The sequence below is a fragment of the Trichosurus vulpecula genome, chromosome 1 (assembly GCF_011100635.1).
Source record: "Trichosurus vulpecula isolate mTriVul1 chromosome 1, mTriVul1.pri, whole genome shotgun sequence".
In the NCBI taxonomy this organism is placed as follows: domain Eukaryota; kingdom Metazoa; phylum Chordata; class Mammalia; order Diprotodontia; family Phalangeridae; genus Trichosurus; species Trichosurus vulpecula.
This window is the reverse complement of record NC_050573.1, coordinates 70,708,659-70,736,010: the sequence shown is the minus strand read 5'-3', so window position 1 is coordinate 70,736,010 and position 27,352 is coordinate 70,708,659. Positions and strand designations below refer to the sequence as shown.

The 27,352-nt window shown below is 42.7% G+C and overlaps 1 protein-coding gene across 1 annotated transcript in view; it reads right to left on the bottom strand.

Moving 5' to 3' along the window:
- The window catches only part of UHRF1 (ubiquitin like with PHD and ring finger domains 1), a 44,951-nt gene extending 19,395 nt beyond the window's left edge, over positions 1–25,556 (bottom strand). Inside the window, exons 1-5 of the mRNA XM_036767199.1 lie at positions 25,010–25,556; positions 22,690–22,852; positions 10,770–11,033; positions 2,827–2,990; positions 2,021–2,236 (exon numbers count right to left, since the gene is read on the bottom strand). Coding sequence (XP_036623094.1) covers positions 2,021–2,236; positions 2,827–2,990; positions 10,770–11,033; positions 22,690–22,842 — 797 coding nt within the window. The 5' untranslated portion in view covers positions 22,843–22,852; positions 25,010–25,556. The remainder of the gene's footprint in view (positions 1–2,020; positions 2,237–2,826; positions 2,991–10,769; positions 11,034–22,689; positions 22,853–25,009) is intronic.
- Between the last annotated feature and the right edge of the window lie 1,796 nt (positions 25,557–27,352).

Genomic DNA, 27,352 nt, shown 5'->3' with positions numbered 1-27,352 from the left:
CCCTTCCAAGTTCCCACTTTTCTTATACTCAGGGGAGGCAGAATTTAAAAAGCTATTAGTAAGCCCCACAGATGCATGGGACAAGTAATATAGTTCAATTTAACAAACATGTATTAAGTACCTACTTAATAGGTGGCACAGTGGAGAGAGCTCCAGACCTGGTGTCAGGAAGGCTTGAGTTCAAATTTGTTCTCAGACACTTATTTGCTATGTGACCTCAGGCAGTTCCTAAACTTGTCTGTTTCACTTTCTTCATCTGTAAAATCTGGATAATAACATCACCTAGCTCCCAGGATAGTTGTGAGGCTCAAATGAGATGAAACTTGCAAGGTACCTAGCATATATAGTAGGTCCTCTATAAATGTTTATTCTCCTCTCTGCCCCTACTATGGGTAATGCATCATGCTAAAGGATACAAAGTTTATGTAACACAAGGTTCTTGCTTTACTGAACTTCAAGTAAACTTAGAGGAAAAAAACACATGACTAATAAATAACAACTGATAAGTGTATTAGAGACATGTGATACAAGGTGCTTTCAATGTGAAGTCTGAGGGAGAATATGGAGTAGGGCAGAGAAAGGGGGAAGGTTCTGACAGCATTTCATCTCTCTTTGATAATGTCAGTCAATGTTAACCTATTTCCTTTACTCAAATCTATGATTTCATCCATGTGGAGAACTTCTGGGAGAGAAATCCTGTCCACAGAAACAGACTGGTGATGTGCCTATAACTTAAAGTTTTAGTTCATTGTCTGGGCACTGAGAGGTTAAATGATTTTCAGCCTATGGTCATACAGCCAATATGCAGCAAAGGCCACACTTGAACCCAGGTCTTTCTAATTCTGAGGTCATTTCTCTATTCCACCTCACATAATTTATGATTATTACATGTGAAATTAAGTAGAACTAGTAACAATCCACTTTTAAAAAGTATTTTTAAAATTTAATGTTCCTTGCAATAACCCCACAAGGCATGTAGTAAGATTTATCACTTCCCCCACTAAGCAGATGAAGAAACTGAGGTTGAGAGAAGTGACTTCAGTGTTCCCCCAGTTAATGGTTTCTTTTGAAATACCTGGCTGAGAGCACTGAAAGACTCTCTCAAGGCTTGTTCCTGTTTTGCATGCATTTGGAAAATCGATCTGAAAGCTAACATTGTTAACCAACACCCCTTGCAGATTACTTGTGAAAACAGCTGAGACTCTTCCATCCTCAGTGGTCTCCCCTTCAAAAGTGTTTCCAATCGCTAAGCTGAAATTCTTCAAACCCAGAGAAGTGGGCCCTCAGATATTTAGCAACCAAGAAAATAACGGCAACTCAAAAGGGAACAGCACCATATAAGGGATGATAAATACGACCGACCTCAACTTTTTTCTATGTCAAAGCTAGTTCTCAGAGATGATTCAAGATTCAAGAATAGAATGCCAATCTAATGACTCATTTACTTCAGACTGAATCCATTAATTATCCATAAGCTAGTACTGTACAGTGGCAAGAACAATGAACTAGAGATCAAGAGCCTTAAATTCAAATTCCACTGTTGGTAACAACCTCACTGAGACAATGTGGGTAAGTCACTTCCTCTTTCTGGGTCACAAATTCTGTAAAACTGAAGGATTTGGACTAAATCAGAGGTGTTAAACACACAGCCCGCAACACTCCCAAGTGCAACCCAAACCAGATCAAAATGTAATTGAGAAATATTTGACAAAATAAATAAAAATACAATAAAACATAGAGAACAGTAAGTACTTTTGAAAATTAAGTCAATATAAGGCCCCAAAGAAATCAGCAGTTAAGTATAGTTCAGCAGCCTCCACTTCTATCTGAGTTTGACACCCCTGGACTAGATGATCTCCAAGGCTCCTTGGAGGGCTAATACTCTGATTCTAAGCTAAATTAGGCTACTCTAATATCACTAATTTTCAAGGTATCACCAGCTCTTGACTACAGCCAACATTTCAATTATATCAACTTACTGTGACATTATGAGGTACACTGACAATCACATGCAACTTACCCAAGCAGTAAGTTTGCATATATCTCTTTAACAGTCCTAGTTTCCCGTTTTCGAAGGATCTCAGCATCATACCAGAAGCCCCTCTCCTTGGGCTCATCAGGATTATAGTTCACCATCACAATTTGTCCAACTTCCAGTTGATGCCATTTCAGTATTGTCCGGGCCCGAGCTCTTACATCTTTTGAACTCAACTTCACAACACCATTTTCTGGATAGCTTTAACATAAAAAGTACAGTAAACAGTTAACAGATATATATATATATATATATGTATGTATGAAAATATATGTTATATATATTATATATGAATACATATATACATATGTAATACATATATATTACATATGAAAAACTGGACTCACCTCCCTTGAAATGAATTATTACAAATGTATGCCAATATTACATAATAATAACCAACATTTGTAATTTTAAGGTGTGCAAAGTTCTCTATATACATTTTTCATTTGATCCTTAACCCTTATGAGGTAGGGGACTATCACCCCATTTTACAGATAGGGAAAACTCAGAAGAGTTCCAAGTGGGTAAGTGATTTTCCCCATGGTCACAGTTAAGTCTCTGAAGCATTTCAAACATATTCCTCCTGATTCTTAAGACCAGCACTCTTCCTAGTACCCTCAATTAATTTTCATGCCTGTGTAGGAGTATCCTATTAACCATTTTTCCTTCATGTGACCTCCAAAACTGTTTTAAGAACTGAAGGTCTTATATGGGACAAACTAAATGAGACCCACAAAATCATCTATGTTAGGGACCATTCAGAAACCACAAACCATCTTCAAACTCACTCTTCATATTTCACATGATAGATAACATCCTCTTCAGCCACTTGGCCATCTCCACTGTCACTGGATTCACTGGATGCTGCTCTTTCTTTCCTTGTGACATTTACCAGTATGGCTTCAAACCATGCTCCCATGTTCATATCCCGGGCATCTACATATTCATTGATCTACAGATGAATAAGGAAAAGTTTTTCACAGTCCTTGGTAATTTCCAATTTTCAAAATTTGAACTCGGTAGCTTATTCACTGCAATTCAACAAATTTCAACAGACTTACTGGGTGCAAAGCTGCTGTGCTCAGAGTTAGGGGACATACACAGTTTAGATAAGACATAATCCTTGACTTTACAGGGCTTATGAATCTAATGGGGGATATGATACAGATAACTGAAATGCAAAATAATACATGGTAAATACATTATACAGTAATACAAAACAAAGTGCTACATAAGGCCTGGAGGAGGGTGGTCATTACTGATGTGGCAAGTTTAAAAGGTTGCACCCCTCCTGTCACGCTATCATGTGGCAAGAGTTAACAGAGCTCGCTAAGGTCAAACACTCATTTTTAGGTCACCCTTCAGCCTGCTGCTCCTTGAATTATTCCCATATTTGATCTTATTATTCCAAGCATGAGCAAAGATCCCAGGGTAGACTTTGATCTTTTCTTAGTAATTAATACAATTGCAACCTCTCACTAATTAGCTGGCTCAAGCCCCCACCCCAGTCCAATAAAGAGCATTTATTAAATTAACTGGAAAAACTCCCTTTTTCAATAGTAATTGTTCTTATTTCTTTATATTAAATCCCTTAATTTCCTTAAGAGTTAGGTAAATGGCAAAAATGATGAATGTATAATTTATTAAAGTGAAATGAATAAAAGACATTTGCAAAAATTTGTTTATGAAAAAGATCACAACCAGAATCACTTCAAACTCTCACTGTAATAGCAAAGGACTTCTTGTTACTTCCAGACCACAATTTCTCCATTCAGTTTACTCCAGATACTAATTAAAGTCTCAAGAATCTTCTTTGCATTTCTCAAGATAATAGTCAAATTTGGTCTCTCAGGAACTAAGTTATTTTTATTCCTTTTCCTTTATCCTGTCTTCAACTATCACAGTAAATTAACAGTCATTCCAGAATACACTGTAAACTGCCAATTCTTCCACATTATTCTCTTTATAATGATTTTTAATAACATAATTAAGACAGTTCTCACAAGAAGTTTTCTCCTCACCCTCTTTCTCTGTCTTCTCCCCAGTTTATCTCATAGATCAAAGATAAAAAATACACTTTTTCCTAACTTCATAGGGAGAAGCCTTTCAAAGCAAGGTATTTCTTACTCTTTAACTTCAAACTGCCTCAAATTGGCAGCCTTAAACCCAAATCACTTTGGTTCTCATTGATGGGCCTCATTTGGTCACTGTTTGGATTCCGATGGATCCGAGTGAGGGTAAATAGCAATTGTTTCTGTTTTGGCCAGAAACCCTGAGGGTCTTCCCCTCCCAGATTGATTTTTCTTTTGGACTAGGTAAAAGAAGCCATTCTTTGCTTCATTTTTACCTAGCCTTAATCAGCGAATGGGTGCTGCCTCAGACAAACTGAGACCTGGGAAAGACCTTAGCTCAAAAAGGCCAAGACCTCCCACTGCATGGGGAGCCATCTCCAGTCATCCTGATCTATATCTTGCCACTGGACCCAGGTGGCTCTGGAGGACAGAGAGAGATTCATGACTGCACAGCCCTCCTTCGCTTAAATCCAGTTCACTTGCAAGTCATGACATCTCCTTCCTGATGTCACGGTCCTTTTTAAGAACAAGGACAAACAACAACTGTTTGGCTCTTAAAGATACGGCAACAGTATCTGTAGTCTCGGTGACAAAGCCTAGTCAAAAAGGTATATTACATATAGAGAGAGAAGGGGGCATACTAGGGCAAGGGAGAAATCAGGGAAAAGCTTCATGGAAGAGGTGACACTAGACTGAGGTTTTAAAGAATGGGAAGGAATTACAGGCAAAAAAAGGAAGGCTATTTTAGTAAAGACACAAAGGTGAATAAGTAGAGGTAAGTAAGAGGAACAAAGGAAGCAATCAACCTAGAGCACAGAATATGTAAAAGTGAGTAATATAAATTAAAGCTGGAAAAGTAGATTAGCACCAAATCACAGTGTCTGGAATGTCATGCAAATGAACAAATAGGACTTAAAAGACAAGAAAGAACCACTGAAGATTTTAACAAATAAATGACAAGACCAGACCTATACAGAAAAGAGATAAAGTCAAAAACCAAGAGCAGATTAAAAAAAGATAAGCAGCTCAATCGATTTTTAGAAAGATTTTGTTTGAAGTGATGTGGAACACGAAAGAATAGACGTCCTGCAGCTAGCTGGTGAAATTTGTCTGGACAACAGGAGGAAGGTGCAAGGTTAGAGATATACATTTTGGGGAGTCTTCTGCATGGGTGAGAGTGCTTCCTCTGTGAATAGAGGAAGGAAGTCAATAAGACTGTCAAAGGAATGTGTATAGAGAGAGAAGATGGCCAAGAACATAAAGACATTAGGTCAGGAAGAAAACAAAGAACCAACAAAGGAAACAGAGGAGAGTGAAATGCCTCTGAAGAAAAGGGAAAGTAGGTAGTGGTCAACAGTGTCAGATGTCTCAAAGAGATCAAGAATAATGAGGAATGGGAAAGTGGAAGGGGAAGGGGAGGAAGCCTTTGGATTTAGCAATTATGTCACTAATGAACTGTGAGAGAACAGTTTCATTATAGTGGTAGTGATAGAACTATCAGGTTAGGTTACAAGAGTAGGGAGATTAAGCAGCTGAGGTATTAGGTATAGGAAATTTTCTCAAGTTTGTCAGAAGAGAAATGAAGTGGTAGCTGGATGTCAAGGGAAGGTCTGAAAAGATGAGTACATCTACAGAGAGACAGAAAGCAATCAGTGGAGAAAAGAGATCACTGATGAAGTGAAAAGGGATCACTGACGAAGTGGGGGCCTAGAAGCCTAGTGAAAGAGATTAAGGGAACAAATAGAGCTATCAGTGTTCACCTCAGGAAGGCTTCTTCTGTAACAGAAGAGAAGAGGAGAATGATAAAGGGAAGATGATACTGAGAAGTTCTCAAAAATGCAAGAGGAGTTCAGAGAACTCACATTAAATGAACTCTCTACCTCTTCTGTGAAACAAAAGGCCAAATCATCTTAATGGGGTTGGAAGTGCAGTTGGGGACTTAAGGAGAGAAGATAAGATTTGGAAGAGTCACTACAGAGAAAAGAGGGAATCCGTAAGAGAAGAGTTAAGGACTGTGGAAAAGCAGTGACAGCCAATAAGGCTGCACAACAGAAATGGGAAGTAAGGGAGATCAGCCTGATGTCACAACTTTCTCCAGGGATGCACAGGAGAAGAGAAATCTAACGGTGGAGGCTCCCAAGGAATAAGGATTAACAGGCTGAGGAAAGAGCAAGTTAGCAGGTTTTCAGGGTTCTAGAGGAGTGACTAGTAAAACAATTTAACATGCCATGGGGTCAAGCCTGAGTATGGAAATGAAGCCAGCAGGATGCTAGAAATGATACATCTGGAGCCTCCCAGGGGAGCTCAAAGCTAGAAATGAAGAGTTGGGAATCATGGGCACTGAGACAACAGGGAAAGCCTTAGGATGACCAAGGGAGAAAGGATAAAGAGAGATAAAAGGAAAAAGCCAAGGCTGGAGTTTTGGGGAGTCAGGAGGAAAAAAGGAGGTGCCATGGGAAACAAAGCAGAAGTTATTTAAGAGATGGGAATACCGGAAGAGTGTGGTGTCAAAGACACCAAGGAAATAAGAAGTATCAAGGAAAGGATGACCAAGGGTCAAATGATAACAAAGAGGTCAAAGAAGATAGAGAAAAGGCCAATAAATTTGGCCAAGAGGAACCTTTGGATAACCTTTGAGAAAGTTTCAGAGGAGTACACAGGATGGAAGTCAGATTATAGGGTGATAAAGAGGCAGTACTGGATCTGGTACAAGAGGCCATGAATTTGAAACCCACCATTGACATCCGTCAGTGGGACCTTGGACAAGTCCTTTCCCCTCTCTGAGTCTCAATTTCCTCTTCTGTTAAATGAGGGAGTTGGACAAGATGACCTCTAGTTTCCTTCCAACTCTAAATCTATGAATGTAGAAAAGAGATTTAAAGTAGCTTGAGGGAATCAAGAGGGTCAAAAGGGGTTCATACAGTTGCTGCTTTTGTTTTAAGGATATGAAATCTGACTGCCTTTGTAGGTAAAGAGGAAAATGAGAGGGAAAGATTAGAGATGCCAAGAGAAAAAGACAGATTGGTGGAGCAAGGAAAATGATGGAAAAGACAGCCATGGCCAACAAGGGACACCTATCCTTTAGTGACAGAAGGTGCCTTAAGACACCAAGAGGTCCTGATTGGGGTCAAGGGGAGGAAGGAAAGTAGGGAAAGGATTGAGGATGCCGGCACCTAGTAACAAGAAGAGCTAGCATTTATAGAGCACTTTAAGATGTGCTAAGTGATTTTACATATTTTATCTCGTCTGATCCTCAAAACCACCCTAGGAGGTAGGAGTTCTGGTTACCCCCGTTTTACAAATGAGGAAAGTGAGGCTGAGAAGGAGTGATTTCCTCAGGATCACATAACTAGAAGGTGACTAAGGCAGGATTCAAACTAGGAACTTCCTGACTCTAAATCCAGCACTTTTTGCACTACATCAAGATGCCACCCACCACTGGCCCTCTGCATACCAGTGTCTCATAGTCATTTCTTGAATTAAACTGAATAAAAGCAGGATCCATCTCTTTTGGCAATATAACAGAAAGTTAATTCTTCTAGATTGGGCATTCTCAACCTTATCTGTGTCCTGGCCCCCTTTCACACTCAGTGTGGAGAAGTCTATGGATTCCTTCTGTAAGCAGAATGGCCTTTGTTTTCTTTGAATGACTCAGCTTACCTCATTGAGCCTCTGGACACTGTGGCTTGCTCTTCCGGGGCAGGAAGCCCAAAGAGCATTCCAGGAAGCAGACAACTTCCTGTGTGATGAGTCATGGGGTTGGCTGAGGGGAGGTGTTAGCTCCAGAACCTGGTCTACCCTAAGGGGAGGGGCCACGTCAAGAACCAATCGGCCCTGGTCATTCATGCGGCGCTTGATGATGTCAAAAACTCTATAAGAGGGGAGAGGACAGCTTGAAGCTCTCTCTTTCCTCTTCCGGTTGGTGTGGGAACAGCGGCAAGCAAGCATGACTCTGGGCCAGCCCTTGCTCTTGGGCCGAGCCCAGATGTTGGTAACTATGAATTGTATTGGGTCTGTCTGTTGATATTTGTAACTTGTTTGTATTTTGGTTTTGAGGTTCGGGATGCTGGTTTGTTTTTCCCCCGAACTAAATGAATGTTTTGAACCTCAGGGTGCTGGCTTTTTTCCCCTGAAGTATGTGAATCTGTATTTGGTCTGTCTCTTGATGCTTATCTGTATGCTCCCCTGAACTAACTGAATGCTAACTGAATGCTGGCCTTTTCCCCTGAACTAAATGAATGTTGTCTGTATGCTAACTGAATGCTGGATTAAAGTAAGCTGGTCAACCCCTTCACCGTGCTTTCCTTGTTTGAGCAGATAAAAAGAACCTGTGCTTTCCCGGCAGCTTCCTGGGCACTGGCAGCCCCCTGGGTGCTGGCTGTGGGGGAGGGATCTTACTCCCCCACGGAAGCTGCTAGCTGGGTTGTTAAAACACCTTCTCAGAACAATGTCCTTAAATGCATAAAATAAAGTACACAGGATTACACAGGATTATTCTGAAGTCTGGTTACCATGATACTTTTTTTTAAGTCCAGACTCCACGCTAACATCTCCTGTTATGGAAAATATAATCTGCATATGAGTCACGTTTTTCTAGCTTTTCAACTTTCTCAATTTTTGATCAAAACAGCAGAGAGAATGATAACTATCGAGGGGAGACAGCTACTATGAAAATAACAATAACAAAAACATTTAAATAGGACTTTAAAGTTTGCAAAGGGCTTTACAAACATTATCTCATTTGATCCTGACAACCACCCTGGGTAGGAACTATTATCATTACCGTTTTACAGATAAGGACACTGAGTCAGAGGTTAAGTGACTTGGCCAGGTCACACAGCCGCTAAGTGTCCAAGGCTGTATTTGAACTCAGGTCTCCCTGACTCCAGGTCCAGTGTTCTCTCCCCTGTGCTGCCTAGTTGTCTAATAACAACACATTAAAATAATTATTTCAAGTTTACAAAGTGCTTATGTGTATTGTCACATGTTTGAGATCATGCCTTGAAAGCATGCCAAGTCTTCCCCATCTTTAAAAAGCCTTGTTACACCCATCTCTTCCTTCAGCCAAACTCCTAGAAAAAGTCCCTACATCTGACACTTCTCCTCCCACTCACTCTGCCACCCTTTGCTGTCTGTTCTTCCAACATCATACCTCAACTGAAAATGCTCACTCCCCAGTTACCAATGATTTCTTAATGGCCAGATCTGCTAATCTTTTCTATACTTATCCTTTTCGGACTTTTCTGATGCATCTGATACTGTTTGACCACCTTGTGTGTGTTCCCCACACACACCCAATACTCTCTCTTCTCCAGGTCCTTGTGGCACTTCTCACCCTAGCTCTCCTCTGATCTGCCTGCCCTCTCCTTCTCTGGCACCTTTGCTGGCTCATCATCCTTATCAAACCCTCTAACTATGGGTGTTTCCCAAGACTCTCTCCTGAGTTTATGTGCCTGATACATCACTGGCTTAATAAATGTCTTTTTAGTTATCCATTCTTTCATTCTCTCTCTAGGTGAGAGATAATGAGTTTAATTACCATTTCTATGAAGATCACTCAGGTCTATTCTACATCCAGTCCCAGTCTCTTCCAGGCTTCAATCCCACATGCCTAATGAATATGTCAATACCCCAGATGCCTCTACCCCAACATGACTAAAACAACTTTTCCCCCCAAGCCCATCTTTCTTCTAAAGTTCTCCATTTTTATTAAGAACACCACCATTCTTCCAGGCTCTCAGGTCTGTAAATTTGTCCTTATTCTTGACTCCTCACTCTCCCTCAGTTCACATGTCCAATCAACTTGCCAAATCCTGCTGTTCCTAACATGCAAAACATCATTTACATCCAATCCTTTTTCATTCCTTACATAGCCATCACCTTAACTCAGGCCCTTAACACCTGTATCCTAGACTACTCCAATGGCCTCCTAACCGATCCCCCTGCCTCCAGTGTCTCCCCATTCTAAACCATTCTCCACACAGTGGTTAACTGCAGTGGCTCCCTACTGTCTGGGATAAACTGTAACTCCTTTGTCTTGTAAAGCCCTTCTCAAATGGCCCTAACCCACAACCTTCCCAGCCTCCTTGTACATTAATGCCTATCTTGCTGCACTTCATGCTCCAGCCCAATTGGCTTTGTCTGGGTCCCTGTCTCCAGGCCTTGGTGAGGGCCTACTTTCCTATCTCTCTCCTATTCCCTGCTTCCTCACAGAAGCCCTCTCTCTCCTCCTCTCAAAACAGTTTCTCAAGCACTACTTTTCTATACAAACCCTTTCCTTAGCCCCAAGATGCTGATGTGTTCCCTCCCTAACTTCCTTGGGTCTACTTTGTATTGATTCTATACATACTTATATATGTGTTTGTTGTCTTCCTCAAGACAATGTGAGCTCCTAAACAGTAGGAACTAGTTCATTCCCTGCATGTTTCCTCAGTGCCCAGCAGTTTTGGGCACATAGTAAGCACTTAATAAATGCTTGCTGACATTTAGTTGTATGCTTAGACCAATGGTTCCTTCCGGAATGAGTAGGCATTAGAAAGGAAAAGTGATTCTAGGTACATACAGAAAGGTTCGCAAATGTGAGGCACAGAATGGAAAAGGTTGAGAAATAGTATTTCAAAGAGTAACACACATTAAAAATCCAAAATGGAGAACTTTACCTTATAGAGGCCAAAACCTGGATCAATCCAGTCTGCTTGAGCGGCTGGGCCAGGTTGCCCATCAATTTCCAGGGCTCCTTCTCCGTGGTTGGAACTCTTATCAGATTCACTCTGGCCTGAGCAACAGCCTGAATCTGTATCAGAAAGTTCAGAATCCTTTTCTTTACTAGGAACAGACAGTACAGCTGGGCTCTGTCTCACTAGTAGCTGAACGATATCGTTCAGACCAACGCTATAGTCAAAAAGCGAGTGCCCATCTTCCATCTGTGGAGAAAAGCAAAGAGGAAAGAGATGTTAATGGCAAATACTCTCCAGAGCTAGGTGAAGTGCCCTCAGGCTGTCCCTTCCCAACATCACATCTGTCTTTCAGCCCACCTGTGGACCTAAAGGGGCCTCAGAGGCCCTCTAGTCCAACCTCTATACCTGAACCAAGACTCTCTCTACCAGACACCTGACAAGTAGTTACCCAGTCTAGGCTTAAAGGTTTCTAAAAGGAGAATCCACTACCTCCTAAGGCAGCCCACCCACCCCTCGGGAGAACTGTTGTAAAAAGAAGTTTTCTTCTCCTATCCAAACTAAATCGGCCTCCTTACCTCTTCCCTCACTGCTCCTAAGGCCTTCTTTCTGAGAGGAGCCAGAAATAATCTAAGCTTTCTTCAACAATGGCCCTTCCTTCAAATACTCTACCATCCAGTTTTCCAGATTAGCTGACCTATTCCTTAAGAGATCCTTGAGGTCCTTCACCAATCTGGCCCCTCTCCTCAAAATGCTCTTTTAGTTTATCAATTTCCTTACTAAAACGCAGTACCCAGACTGGAATACAACATTCCAGATTTGGTCTGAGCTGGGCCAAGTTGAGTAGGACTATAATCTCCCTTGTTCTGACCATGTTTGTCTTAGAAAGGTGTAAGACAGGACTCCATTTTGGGGGGCGGGGGAAGGGGTTTGTATCATACTGTTGAGGAACAGTATGTAGATGTGTCTCCTGGTTCTCTACCTTCCCATCATTGTGTACTTATTTTGAAAAGTCAAGACTATGTTGCCATCACATGTGATTTACTAGATCTAGCTCAATATGCTGGCCTTTCAAAATTTTTTTGGACCCTAACACAGTGATTCAACGTTGGCCCTCTTCAAAAAAGCACTGGAAGAAAGCAGTGCAATCCAATCATTATCTTAATTTTGCAGCCAGGGCTGCAGGCCCTCCAAGCATTAAGTGACTTGTGCAAGGTCCCACAGCTAGTAATATAAAAGAACACAAGCCAGTCAGCATTTACTAAGTGCTTGCTATATGTCACAAAATGTCCATAGTGCACAACACATTGTATATCGTACAATGCAGATGTGGAAAAAGCACAGAATGGTTACGAGACCCAGTTTTCAAATCTGCTGGATTACCTTTGTGACCTTACACAGATGATTTCTCTGGTTTCCTTAACTATGAAATGAGATGCTCAATGAGAAGAGACCAACCCTAAGATCCTTTCATTTTCTAAATCTTATTATCCTAATAAGCATTAGAGCCAGCATTCAAATTCAAGTCTCTTGATTCCAAGTCCAGCATTCTTTCTAATATATGAGGCTGCCTCTCCATACCATTGCTGCCATGCCTCCTGCCAATCCATGTCCATCATTTCCCTTCAGGATCCAGTTCAAACTTCAGAAGCCTTGTCTGATGAAAGCCTTTACCTCACCACTTACTATCAGGAAATGGATATTTGTATATACTTGTACTTTCTAAGTGTCTGCATCCTTTGCCTTCTACACTGAATCACAAATTGCATAAGGTTGTCACACTGTGTCGCACTTCTTTCCTTTATGTCCTGACAGCATCCAAGAGAGGACACGCTCAGGAGGCACTCAAATTAACCAACCAGATCACATTCATACCAATGGAAAAGAGATGCAAAATGGAAGTGAAAAGGCACTGAACAGCAATTTCACCGCCCTGAGCCTCCAGGAAACATGGCTAACTGATCCCATTCCTGTAAGGCTCAACTGTTCACAAAGCATCTTATACAGTAAGCAGCACAAGTCTCAGATAAAGGATAAAGACATTTTACAGATAAAGGAATCAAAGCTGAAGTGATCAAATGACCAAAGTCAGAGCCAGTGAGAAAGGGAATCAGGACCCAAACTCCAACATTCTCATTCCAAATTCAGTGCTCTTTCCTCCAGTCCATGGTGCCACTCTTAAAGGACTGACTACAGCCACAAGTCACCTGAGCAGCCAAGTTCACATCAGTCATTTCAGGGAGAGGTAATTCTTCAATAAAAACCATAAAACTGCTCCTAAAAATAACCGACACTTCATCTTGGGACATCCCAGAATTCTTTGTAAACCTTAAGACGCCATATAAATGTCAGCAGCCTCACCATTAGGTGAAAATGATCCCAATGGACTCATCCATTTCTGAGGATGCAAGATAGAACTAAATTACTAAATGCAAACAAACATGTGATAGATACATATTTCAAAATGCATCTTTACTACTGAAGTTGTTAACAATTTCTTAAGCGCTTCACATACATTGTCTCATTTGATTCTCACAAAATCCCAGTGAAGCAAGTACCAAAGTTAGTCCCATTTTGCAAATGAGGAAACAAGAGGCTCAGAGAAGCCCAATGACTTGCCCAGGTTCACCCCATTATTAAAAAGAGGGACAGCGAGCTAGGTGTACCTGATTACAAGGCCAGTCCTCTATCTACTAAACCATGCTGCCTCCAATCAAGTTTCCTAAGAAATAACAGTGACGTAGGGGAAGCCTTTGCATAAATGGACAGAGTGAAGTAAGCAGAACCAAAAAAAATAACACACACAAAGAACACCACAATGGAAATGGAAAGAAATGACAACAATAAGACAATCAAAACTGAATACTGTGAAATTGTCAAGACCCAGCTTGGCCCCAGAGACTACAGGAATGGAACAATTCATGTAATGTCAGACTTCCTCGATGTATTGATTAGTTTGGCAGAACTCTTTTTTTTTTTCACTTTTTCATTCTTTGTTATTAGGGATGGTTCTCTAGGAGGAAAGATACACTGGGCAACAAAAGTGTTGTCAAAAACAGAAGACATGAAAAATATTTGAAAAAAGTAACTGCTTCATTTACCAAGTTCTGAGCTCCTACTATGAGCACAGATGGTGCCTGTGATATGACACACATCAAACATTTAAACTATCTATGCCAGGCCTTGATTAATGCCAGGCAGCAGTGCCTTAACGGTCGACTACTATTAAAGAATTTCAAAAGAGAAGGTTAATTTCCTATTTTAAATAGAAACAAAACAAAGAGCTTAGATCTGCCTAAAACACTCACTGGCAATTAATGACATTATAGCCTAATCCACAGAAGTGGAACCCTGATAACTTCCTTCATGACTCCTTAGAAACAAAATGAGCCCCAGAACCAGACATTTTGCAAAACTTACTTAAAACTCAGACTTATGGGCACACACGGAGCATGAATATTAGTGTGTCCAGGTGTACTGGCACACTCAGCTCACTCGACAGTCAACTGTTATTTATGACAACAGAAAATTATTAACTTACTAAAGCAATCTGTATGGAAGGAACAGGAACAGCAAGTATTAGTCCATTTCCTCTATGAAGAGACAGAGGATACTAACCAAAAGCTCTAGATAGGTGACTTAAATATTTACATGTGTAAAACACAAAAGCTATTAGAATCACCGTTATGGATTAGTAAATCTAACAGTACTCATGGGTAAGAAGATTATCAAAGCCTACAAAGAAGCTGCCATTAGATAGTGATTTCCTTTGAGCTAAGACTTTATCCCTGATTTTTGATGGCAGTTTTCTTAAATGGAAGGAGTAACGGGGCGGGGAAGGGAAGGGGAAAGCAAGTGGTAGTAATCTTAAAAAAAGGAAAATGGAAGGTCATTGAATGGTTTTTAAAAATAGTGAAGAGAATTTGTGGACAGACACAGACAAGTGGGACAGCTTTAGAACGAATATGTTGAATTATATGCTTTTTTTCTTAAAAAGCAAATAGTTTACAATATTCAGTTTCATATGCAATGCTCTGTTCTTTGCATATTAAAGTGTCATGTTAATTGCTGGACAAAAAATTAAAATTTTTTAAAAAGACTTTATCCCTAATTAAAAAGTTTAAATGGAATTATATTAATGCTTTAGTACAAACTGGTTTTTTAAATTAAAATTCAAATCCTTTCCAACTAAGGATTTTTTTAGAAGATGGAAATCCTAGGAAGGAACTCATATACCAGGAGAAGAAACTTCATTCCAGTAAGTGTAAAAATGAAGAGAAACTGCTTAGGACTCCTCTTGCTAAAGTGTCCTATCAGGGGCCTATAAGGACAGACTTGAAGAAATGTTGGTTCCTAAGCAATGACTAGAAACCTGGATTTCAATGGATGCCAGTTTCCTCAGTATCTAAAATGAGATGTTTGGACTACATGGTCCTTAAGGGGTCTTCTAGCTCTCTAATTCAGGGCATCCCCCTAAACGAATCAGACTAGCAGATGCAAAGGAGTAGGTGGCATTATGAGTACTGTAAGGAGAACAAACACTGGCAGGCCAATTAACTAATTTAAAGAGGTACATCATGTTTTCTCCAAATCTTCCTCTTGAATAGTGCTAACCCACAAATCTGAGCCTACCCAATAAAATAGGACTAAATCAGGGGGAGTAGCAAGAACCCTGAAAAAAGGCAGGAAATAGAAAAACTCTTACTCCTAACTCATGGATGATGAAAGTGAAGCTGAGAAGCTAAGGTGACTTGCTTAAGACCACAGAGCGAAGAAGTGGCAAAGCCTCAACTTAACACCAGGTTCTCTGACTACGGTTCAGCTCTATATTCACTATATTCAGCTCTATATTCGCTGCTGCCTTCCTTCTCACAGAAACACCTCCAGGTTTTCTCATGGTGGTCACATTTTACACCGTTCCACGCCTAACCTCTAATACCTTAAAACGTATTTATGGTTTGCAGGGATCCAACTGGGCTGCTGATTAGCAAGATAGAAATAGACACAGGTACTTTAAGATGCTAATATTTTCATATACCTTTCCACAATTATGTGAACTCAATATGGCACATACCCAGAAGATAGAGAAGACTGTCTAAAGGGCTTGTTAAAATGCCTGCACACCAACATCCCACCAGACATGCACACACAACTTAATCCTAGAGACATAAAACAATTATGTCTGAGGAGCCACTTTTAGTTAACAAGTTTGCCCAAACACCTAGCCTCAATAGGCTATAAAAGTCACACAAATTGTGGCACAGTCTATTGACAAGTGAGTGATATCAGGAGCCAAAGGATAATCTAAGCTCCAATCCTGCCTCTACTCCATAATACCTATGTGACCTTAAGCATGAAACTCTGGGCTTCAGTTTTCCCATCTGTAAAAATGAGAGACTGGACATTGCTGGAGGAGCCATAAGAAATCAAAGCCATAGATTCACATGCTTATGATAACAGTCGTAAACATGTTCAGCAGTTCTGTAAAACAATTTGGAATTAAGCAAGAAATGTTACTGATTTGTCTATATCCTGTGATTCAGATATTCCATTACTATAATCCAAAAAAGTTATGAGCAACCAGAACATTTCCTATGTCTCAAAATGTTCCCATCAGAATAATTTATGACAACAAAAAAATTAGAAACAAAGGAGAATGACTGAAAAAATGACAACCTATGAAGGTAATAGGCTATTATTCCTCTATAAGGAGTAACAACAATGAGGAATTCAAAGAAACATGGGAAGATGTGTTTAATGTGATACAGTGAACAAAGAAGAGTCACAAGGACAATACAGAGCAGTGAAATAAAGTCAGGAAAGAAAGGCAACAAAACTCTGGTCAAGTAAAACTGCTAATATGGGTACCAAACTTTCAAAGTTAAAGGAGACATCTTTCCTGTCTTGTTAAAAGTACATAATTAACTGTGTTTCAGGCAATGTGTTGCATTAGGAGGTGGGCTGGTTTGTGTCAAAATAAAATGGATTAATAATGCTTAAAATTTTTAACAACCCAATGAAGTGCTACAAAAATTTGTAAGCTTAAAAAAATAAATAAAAGAAGGGATTATACTGGGTGCTCCCTAAGGACTTATCCAGCTCTCAATTCTAACAGGCTGGTACCCCTATAAAGAAACAAATCTAAGCAAAGCAACAAAAAAAGATTCTCTATGGCACAGCCTCCTTAGCCACAGAAGGAATCAAGCTCAGCTCTCCTACTCCTAAAATGATGCCCACATAGTAGAACCTTATGGCAAGAAGAGTCTTCTCAAGCATTTTTCTCCTTTAAATAAATATCACCTCCTATGAGGACTGGTATATTAAAGGCTTCAAGAAAAATTATTTGATAGGTAGCAGGCACTGCTGTAAATGCATTTAATATAAAAAACACTTGAAATTAACCCATAATAGGCTGTGAAGTTTGATGAAATATTAGTATATTTCTTACTATGGGCTAAATACTCTTTTGTTCAAAAATGTTCACAGTAGCACTATCTATAACAACAAAAAGATGGATCCAAAATGACATGCCCACAATTCACAAGGTATCAAAAAGTCAAATAATACATTTTGTCTCAAACACCGATGGGCATAAAGTTTGAATACCATTTGAAACATCCCACAAAAATGTGGGAAGAGGCAGTCTGAATTACCTAATACTGCAATTTTCTGGCAAATATAAGTATTATTCCTTACCATACCAAATAGGCATGTGCAAAAGACAAGCTGCGGGATTTTCCTAAATATTTACATTCTTATGAACCTATTGTTCTAATTTTTCCAGCAGACAATCAATTCCAAGCATGGTGGTACACACCTGAAGCCCTGCCCCTGGGGAAGCCAGCACTGGTGGATCTCAAGTTTGGGAGTTTGGGGCTGCTTAAAGGCTCAAGCTCATCTATCCCACATGGTCCCCCTGTGGACACACCATGGGACAAAGTGCCACCAGGAGGTCTAAAGAGCAAATTGAGTCAAGTGGGAAAAAAAGAGCTGAGAAAAGATTCCGTGCCAAACAAGAGTGGGATCTAGTACCTGACTAGCCCCTGTACTATCAGTCTGGGCAAGATAAGGAGACTCAATCTCAAAAGCCAAAACAATCAAACAAAAAAAACACGAAGCCAAACAATAGTGCTGACATGTCACGCTCCCCAATTAATTTAGCCACAGAAAGCATGTGAACCTAACTAAAGGTATTTCCTTCCCTTTTTACAGTCTCCAAAAATGCTATTTCTGATTGGAGCCTAACTGAGTTCTAACAAAAACATCTAATTTGTGTAGGAAGCAGAGATGACAAAAGTGCTATGTTAACAATAATTCACATTTCTACAGTATTTTAAAGTTTTCAAAGTGCTTCGCTCACAACAACTCTACGAGGTAGGTAGCACAAGTATTTTCCCTTTTATGGGGGAGAGAACAGAGTCTCTGAAGGTGAAATGAATTTAAACAATCTTGCAAGTCAACTTACTTAAAGCCATGGTAACTCCAAGATCTGAAAGCTGTATGCAACCCAGAGGAAAAACTAAATTTGTATTTTTGCAAACTGAGCAATTCCTATTTTGGACCAAATAAATTCCATTTATCTACTCTTAAGCTGCTTTCCTATGAACTAAATTGTCTCAGTGTTAAATCAGCTTATCATCTTTATATGGATGACTCCTAAACACACACATAATGTGTGTGTTGTTATTGTTGTTCTGTTTGTCCCTCGTTCTCGAAGAAGACCATGACATCAGGGAAATGATGACATGACTTGCAATTGACTTTGATTTGAGTGAGGGAGGGCTGGTGCGTGCGTGCGTGTGTGTGTGTGTGTGTGTGTGTGTGTGTGTGTAGGTGTGTGTAGGGGAGGAGAGAAAGAGAGAGAGAGATGAGAGAGAGAGAGAGAGAGAGAGAGGGAGAGGGAGAGACAGGGAGAGAGAGAGATCATGCATTGTTTCCTCCCCATACTAGATGTAGTCTCACATCTTCCACTACCTGCTGGACAAATACAGTAGGAGGCCTAATTGACACCTCAAATTGATATTCCTGAGATAATATATATATATAAAGCACTCTGCAAACTTTTAAGGACTACATAAATGTCAATTGTTAATTTTATTATTCCCCATTAAACTCATTCCCCTCCTCCAACCTCCCTCTCTTTCTTCTATCTATGGCATTATCATCCCTCCCACTCTTCCAGAATGGAAATCTCAGCATCATCTCTGATGCTTCTTTATCTCCTTCACACACACCACCTTTCCAGTATAATTATAAGCTACAAAACCTAGTATCATCTTAGTCTAAATTAAGAGGCACAGTGACCAGGTCAAAAGGGAGATGATCATCTTCTGATCTTTGCCTTGCTAAGACCATATCTAAAATACTGTGTTCTGGGCACTGAATTTTAGCACAGACATTAAGAAATTGGAGAGCAGGGAGAAGAATAAAACTAGTGAAGGGCCTACAGTGCAAACCATATGAGGACTACTTAAAAGAAATTAAAATATTTAGCCTGGAGGAAGCTGAGAAAGGACAAGATGACTCCATCTTCAAGGGATACTTTAAAGATTATCACACAGAAGACTTGTTCTTCTTGGTCCCAGTGGGTAGAACTAGGAATAGACAGGAGTTTCAAAAAGCCAAATCTAACTTTAGGGGAATAAATTAGAACTGAAAGGGATCTTGGAGATCATATAGTCTAAAGTTCCTCATTTTTTATAGATCAGGAAAACTAAAAGCCTAAGTGACTTGGGCCAGGTCACACAGGAAGTATTAAGTGGAAGACACAGGATTTAAACCCAGGTCATCTGACTCCAATAACGAAAAACTTTCCAACAATGAGAGCTATGCAAAAGTGGAATGGGCTTCTGAGGCAGACAGTGGGTTGCCCCACTGCAGAAAATCTCTAAATGAAAGCTGGAAGAGCATTTGTTATAAAAATGATTCATCCTCACCTTTAAGAAGTCTTTTCTTCCTTTGAGGTTCCGCTCAGGTACCACTTCCTCTATAAAATGTTCCCTCATCCCCAAAGTACAAAGTCTTCCCCCTCCAATTTTCCTAAAACACTTTTTCTGGTTTGATCTTTTACCCACCCCCTCCACCCCAATCACCTAACCTCACACCATACTTCTAATAGTCCCCAGTGGAACAAAACCCTCTCAAGCCAAGTGACATTGTTTTTCATCTTTCGGTCCCCAGTACCTTGCACAGAATAGGTGTTTAACAAATATTTGCTGAATGAATGAAATGTCTGAGTTGTAAGTAGTTTTGAAATTAACCATGAAGAAAACAATATCCCCAAAGTGCCTGAAAGTCTAGATGATTGAGAAATTCACTCAAGTCCAACTCTGCCACCCATTCAAAGATATAGACGTCTAAGTTCTTGAAGGTTACGTCAGGGGAACACAAGATCTGGCAGGTCCTAGCAAGCTGGAAAGACTGGGTTCATTGGTTCGGCTGTAATAGGCTATTGTCTACCATCTGACACTCAACCTAGTGAAGTGCAGAGGCCTAGCCACTGGATGAATTGTTTCAGTCAGTTCTAAACCATCTTGAGAAGGGCTGCAATTTGCACAGGTGAAAAGAATAGCAATACTGACAAAATCATGAATTCTTTTTTTTTTGGGTGAGGGGAGGCAATCGGGGTTAAGTGTCTTGACTTGCTTAGGGTCACACACCTAGTAAGTGTCTGAGGTTGGATTTGAACTCAGGTCCTCCTGACTCTAGGGCCAGTAGTCTTAACCACTGCACCACCTACCTTACCCAAAATCATGCATTCTTTAGTATTATTCTGATCCTTCCCTAGCAAGGAAAGAAGAGAGTAAAAGAAACAACAGACCATTTAACAGAGAACACTTTTGCTTTCAACCTGATCAGTGTGAAAAGCTGGTTATGCTGTGATATACACAGGGCTACTTTACAGCTGAACTGTACTTGTGATGCCTCCTCCGATGCTTCATTGTGGCCTGAAGTTCACTGCTGTGTTGGAGCAAGGCTCTGTCAGTAGACCACTGGCACTATCAGGTGCTAACCAAGCTATAAAGGTTCGACAGATACTTAAAATGCAGGATTCATTCTGTTACCCAAAGACCAGCCAAATTCAGATAGCTATATCATCAGAACATCATCCAGTATGATGCATTTTTCAGCCAATGAGGAAAATCATTTCATAAGGCAGGGAGCCTCTCTGGGTCCGTGGAAAAAGTACTCACACCAATAAAATCATGGATCCTTGCGATACTGAAATACTATTAAAGTTATAGTCTATGATAAGGCTTTTACAAAATGCCAATACCCATCCAAAAGGACCCATCCAAAACCAGGTTCACCAAATCAGTTCAGCAGAAACTTACAAGGCACCCACTATGCAGACTGTGTCAAGGTCTAGGGGAGATAACAAAGCTCAGATAAAATGCCCTTCCCAACATCATGTAGCTCATAGTCTAACCCTATGGGGTCGAGACCCAAAGAAGCCCTGGTCTAGAAAATGCTAACTTAAGATATTATAGAACTAGACAAACCAAAAGGAATACAGTAAAGAGAGAGAAGGTAAGAGCCAAAACCACCAGCACATTTCGGTACTCCGCTACTTATTTATCAACTTTTACTTACCGCAAATTGAATAAATCATAAGGTAGGAAAATTACAGAATTTCATTGTCAAAGCAAGAATTCATAGATTTAAATGAACTGAAAGAATAGTCACACTGACTACTATAATGAAAGCTCAAAATGAAACAAAGCATATGAAAATGATGAAAACTCTAAAGGCTCCTGAATTCAGATTAAAGACAATGATGAAACAGCTCCTTTTTTGACAGAAGACAATTAAGGGACTGCAAGTGCCCAGTATCAAGAATGCTTGTCAGAACTGGTGGTCTTGTTGAAAGAGACCTTTCTTGGTTTTCAGGTGAGGTCAATGGTGTCAAAAACCGAAGTAATCCAAAAAAAGTTTTAAAAAATAGTGATGCACATAACATGCCAATACTTCTATTTTCAGGAGCATTTTTTAAAATATACTTCTAGGAGGGAAGAGAAATGAATCACTTAGCTGTTTTTAATAAGAACGGGAAAAGTCTACCAAACCCACAGAACCCATGCCAAGCTTTGGGAATTCATGAATCGCTAGATGGCAGCATAATCCCGTTTGCATTCTAAGCCAAAAGAAAAAAAAAAAAAGGCGGGCATTTAGCTGACAAACTTACTGTTCAACTCCACCATCCTGATTCTGACTCCCCATGTTCCCCTTAACTCAACTATATTCCCACCAAGACAAATGTGAGACCTCTCCTGCTAAAATCCTGTAAAAGAAAATCAACTGAAGGAACGGTCTCAACCACTTACAAGGAACTCAAGATCCTTTTCTTCCTAGTCTCCCCTGGCACAGAATACCAAAACTTTTTAAGGCAAGGGAACACATCCTTTGATTATACTTTGGTTGGCTCTGGGCACTTCACCCTCCCAATAAAGAGCAATGATTTTCTTATTTAAACTGCTAGAAGATTATTAAAGGTGATGCTGGTACTTTTCCTCCAAAGACACTTCATTAGCTCTTAGTTGACCCTGAAAATTGTTCTGTACAGAAAAGAAAGAACCCTTTGGGACAAGGGATTATAAAGGATTTTTAAAAGCGGTGGGGGGAGGCAAATCACAAGTGCTTAAAGAAACTCAGTCAATACTAATTGACCCTACTACTTTCTTTTGCCCAAATTAGGTAACTAATAATAGTAATAACACAAATGATGATGATGATAGTAATTAACATTTATATAGCATTTACTCTATGTCAGACCCTGGGATTACCTCCTTACCGGGTTATCCCCATTTTACAAATGAGGAAATTGACAAAGTGGTAACAATAGTAGAGATTCCTCCTTGCAGGCCTTGCAGGAAAAAAGAGTCAGAAGGAGAAAAGGACAGTTTACCTGTTTGCCCCGATAAAAAAGCCTTTGTCTCCCTGGTTCCACTCTGAACACTTCCTGTATCTTCAACCTCAGCTCTTCCACCTTGGTGAGCTTAGAGAGGGAGTCTACCCGGTGGGTCTCCTTGCCATCCATGGTACGGACCTGGATCCACATGTTGGTAGCTCTGTGGGAAGGAAGGAAATAAAGGAAGAAGGGAAGGAAAGAAAGGAGTAAGTAAAGAGGGAAGGAAAAGGTAAGAGGAAAGGAGAAGAGAAAGGAAAAGGAATGAAGGAGGAAGAATGAAGAAAGAAAAAGCCAAGAAAGAAAGGAAGGTAGGAAAAGAAGTGATAAAGCAAGAGAAAAAACGAGGATGGATGGAAAGGGAAAGAGCAAAGAATGGAAGGAAAGAAGTAGGAAGAAGGAAAGAAAAGAGGGGGAAAGAAAAATAAGAGGGAAGGAAGGAAAAGAAAAAGTGGTAAGAAAGGAAAACAAAGTGAAATGAGGAAAGAAAAGGTGGAAAGAAAGGTAGGACAAAGTAGTAAAGGAAAATAGGAGAAAGGAAAAGAGGAAGGAAAGAGGGAAGGAAGGAAAAGAGGGAGGAAGGAAGACAGGAGGGGAAGTTGAAAGAGCCAGTGCTCACACTCACACCCCGCCCCCCCTCGCCTGCCCGGGCAGTCCCGGGGGATTCTCCCCCACCCCGGTGACTTGGGGGCCGGGGCCCACGCCCTGCCCCCACCCGCACACTGTCCACTCCGGGACCTCCACAGGGCAGGACCCGCCCCCACCCCGCCTTTCCGCTTCACCGACCCGCCCAGGACTCACCTCCTGGGGAGGGGTCCCAGCTCGTGGGACGGCGCGGGCGGAGGTGGTCTCCAGCCAGCCTGCCCAGGCCCGCCCGGCCCCCCCACCGAGCCCCTTTCCGCCCCCCAGGGTCGCGCGCGCATTCCGCTCCCCAACCCCCATAGGAGCGAGAATCAATGAACCTAGCCCCCGCCCTCAGCCCCATGCCTCTCCACCACCGACCCCCTTCCCCTCAGTCTAGTCCCGAAACCTCCGCATTCATTATTGGCCAAGCTCGCTTTGCACGCCCCGCCCCACTCAATCCCATTGGACGAGGCCCAGGGAAAGGCGGTGACAACTAGCAATGGCGCGCGAACTTGCTCTCCGCGCCACAATTGAATTCGCACTTTAGCCAAGGGTCCCGATCCCGCGAGATCATGCAAATGAGCCATCACTTCCTAAGGGGCTGGGGGATAGCGAGCGGGATGCTTGTGCTGCAGACAAGGCTTTGAAACTACTTTACAACGCCCTTGGCACCCAGGGGGCTGCAAGCACTAAATAGTGGTACCCGCCCCCACAGCAAGGGCTGTACCTCTAAGTGCCTCCTAGAGAAGGCAAGTGGAGCTCCCCCCTTCCCTCTAGGGATGGCAGCTGGCCCCTAGTGCCCCCCAAAAAAAGGCAGGTGGCAATAGAGGTTTGGTCAGGAAAGATGGCTGGCACTAGAACCCCCTCCATTGGTTGGTGCTCCATGCCCCTCGCCCTGAAAGGATCCTGACATTAGATACCCCAAGGGAGGGAGGGGGTGTTGGACGCCCCCTCAAGTCGCCTGGCACTGGATGCCCACCCATAGCAAAAGGTCCTGGATGTCTCCCTAAGAATAAAGATGGCCCTCCAAATGCGTGACAGTATTGAGTGGCCCAAGGGAAAGTCTACAGGCAGCCCTTCCCTGGGGCCCTTAGGAAACAGAGAAGGGCTTGGGGGGCTCCGAGAAAAGTGGGTTGCGTCCAGGAAAGGTCGGTGGCTGCCAGACGCTCTATCGTACATGGTCCCAGTGGTCCCTAGGTCCCAAACAACTTCGTTACACACGGGCCATTTCTAACGAGCTGAAAACTAGCCTGGAGTAGGACCAGTACTAGAAGGTCCTGCCTTTGCCCCTCCTGAGAGCAAGCAGAGCAAGGCCCCTCAAGTCCTTCCTTCCCCCATTCCTCAGACTCTCCAAAGTATCCGCTCCTCATTTCAATCACCGGCCGGGTTGTTAAGACAATTGTTACAGAAAGTTGGTGAGTGGGCGGCAAAGGAGTCGGACCCCCGGGGATGGCACTCGTGCGGGGCCCGCAAATGTAGCCTTTGCCCGGCCGGGACTCGGTAAATGAGCGCTAGCCTGGGATTGAAGTAAGCCCCACGGTCCCGAGCTCCCTCCGATCTTCAGGCGCGGGAACTCCGGGAGGAATTCCCAGTTGCAAAGTTCCCGGGTTGCACTATCGGTCCCGGCCCAGAAAAAAAAAAAAACATGCATGTCCAGCCCAGGGAGTGGAGCCCCGAGCTGTGACAGACAACTCACCTCCGCCCGCGGCGCTCCCAGCTGCTCTGCAATTTCCCGCGAAAGCCCCGGTTTGTAGCTTGGCGCTGAAAAACCCCAGCCCCAGCTAGCAACCCCTGATTGGCCACTTCGTGGCGGGAATTAGGAAAGAGGGGTGAGGAGACCCGCCTCCTCCGCCCCCCAACCCCATCCGGGGCCCCTTGCCCCTCCCCGCCAGCACCCGAGAGCCTAGGAGGCGCCAGCCAAGTGGGGGAGCTGGGAGCAGCGGGGCCACTGCAGCCGCAGCAGGTAGCGCAGCTGCTACTGGGACTTGGAGAGTGAAGTAGGCACTGCCACCCGTACGGCCACCAGCAAAGGCACCGCTAGGACCTGGAGCCGGGCCAGCAAAGGCGAAACCCGAGCTCCCGGTGTTTACGGCTCCTTGGCTTCAGCCCGGAACTCTAGAGAGCCCTCTCCTGCCCCATCACTTGAGGGGTGGAGGGGTGGGAAATCATCCGGTCCTGGTTTGACACAAGCACCCCCTTACACATTCCCAGTTTGACCCGCTTCCTTCCTTTCACTCCCACACAAAGACCCCGCGAAAAGAAAAGGGACCAGGGACAGGTGGTGCATGCGGTTGTCACTTGCCGGAAGCTTTTAAACCGCTTGCCCAATTTACCCATTCCACAGCCTGCTCCACCCACCTTAAATTTCCAAGCTTATCCAAGCTTCCTCTGCAGGCCCAACCCTGGGCTCCAGCCAGGCCAAGCCTGCAGGGGCCCGCCTTGCTCCCGGTGACCCCTACCTCCCCTCCCCCAGCTTTTGGTTTCCCGCCTGTGAAGGCCGGTTCCTACTGTTCTTGCCCATGAAATGCCGGCGCCTACAGCTCTCCTTATAGGACAGGACAATTAGGGCTCGGGCTGTTCTTCCCGCCTTGAACTCTTGCAACATTGTTTCTGCACCAAACACGTGGCATATAACTGCCCCCCAACCTTAGCTAGCCGATCCTCGGCCTGTGGAGCCTGCTGGCGCCAGCCCACCAGATGGGCCCATGCGCCATTCTCCAGCAGGCCCAGCTCTTTTCCCGCCTCTGCTCCTGCTGCTCCTAGCACGGAATGCCCTGCCCCCTCCTTTTCCTTACCCCTTCTGCAAGCCCCAGATCAAGCCCTTACCGCCTCTGGGAAGTCTTGCCTGAGCTGGGATGAATTCTTATTGGGAGTTCTTGGCCTCCTTACGTCTGCCTGGCTCCCTAGGCGATCAATTTATTTTTGTGGGAAGGTCTTCTGGAACCCCAGGAGCCAGCCTCGGAACAAAACTGGCCTATGAGTGGGTACCTGCTCAATAACCGTGGGCTGAATTGAACTGAAATAATTCCTTGTTCCAAGGACCACCTACCCCTGTCCAGACCTTAGCCAGGAGAGGGGTTCCCCACTGCTACACACCAAGGTTGTCAGTCTGATTACTTCCAAAGAGAAGTGAACCTTTGGGAGGCAAGAAAGATTTCTTTGTCAGAGCCTCACCAGTTCATGTCTCTTATTGCAAACACACAGCACAGTGATAGAAGCAGACATCATTTAGGGGTATCTGACTACTTGCATTCATCCAAATTCATACACGAATCCTCGAACCAGAGAGTCCTGGATCAGGAAAGGTCTCAAAGATCACCTAATCCAGGCCCTACCTGACATGAGGTCCAGCAAAGTGGTTTGCTCTGGAAAAGCACTTTAAAATGCTGATTGAATTCTACGAACCCTTTTCAGGATATACTGGGGACCTGCAGAGTGGTAAGGCACTTAAAGCTACTGACGGTTACCCTCCCACCCTCCAATGTCTGAGGTTGGCTAGGACCTAAAGGAGTCAAGCCTGGGAGGGCAACCAAAGGTAACTCAAAGGCCAACTTGAGTCAAATGGGTACAGATAAAGCAGGGCCCTGCCTCTCTAGACAGCTCAGAAGGTTAGAGGTATAATTCTGGGCCCCCTTACTTCCTCCAGTCTCTCCCCTCAACAATCCAACAGAGAGGACTTATTGTTGTTCATTTGTTTCAGTCGCATCTGACTCTTCATGACCCCATTTGGGGTTTTCTTGGCAGAGGCACTGGAATAGTCTGCTGATGAGGAACTGAGGCAAACAGGGTTAAGTGACTTATCCAAGGTCACACAGCTAGTAAATGTCTGAGGCCAGATTTGAGCTCAGGAGGATGAGTCTTCCTGACTTCAGGCCATTGCTCATCCTAGATGCCCTGAGAGGAATTACAGAGCAATGGAAACAGGTAGAGTTCAAACCTGCCTCTGTTACACTACCTGTGCAATCTTGGGCAAATCATTTAGCCTCTTTGGACCTCAGTTTCCCCATCTGTAAAATGTTGGGTATCACCTGCATAGCCT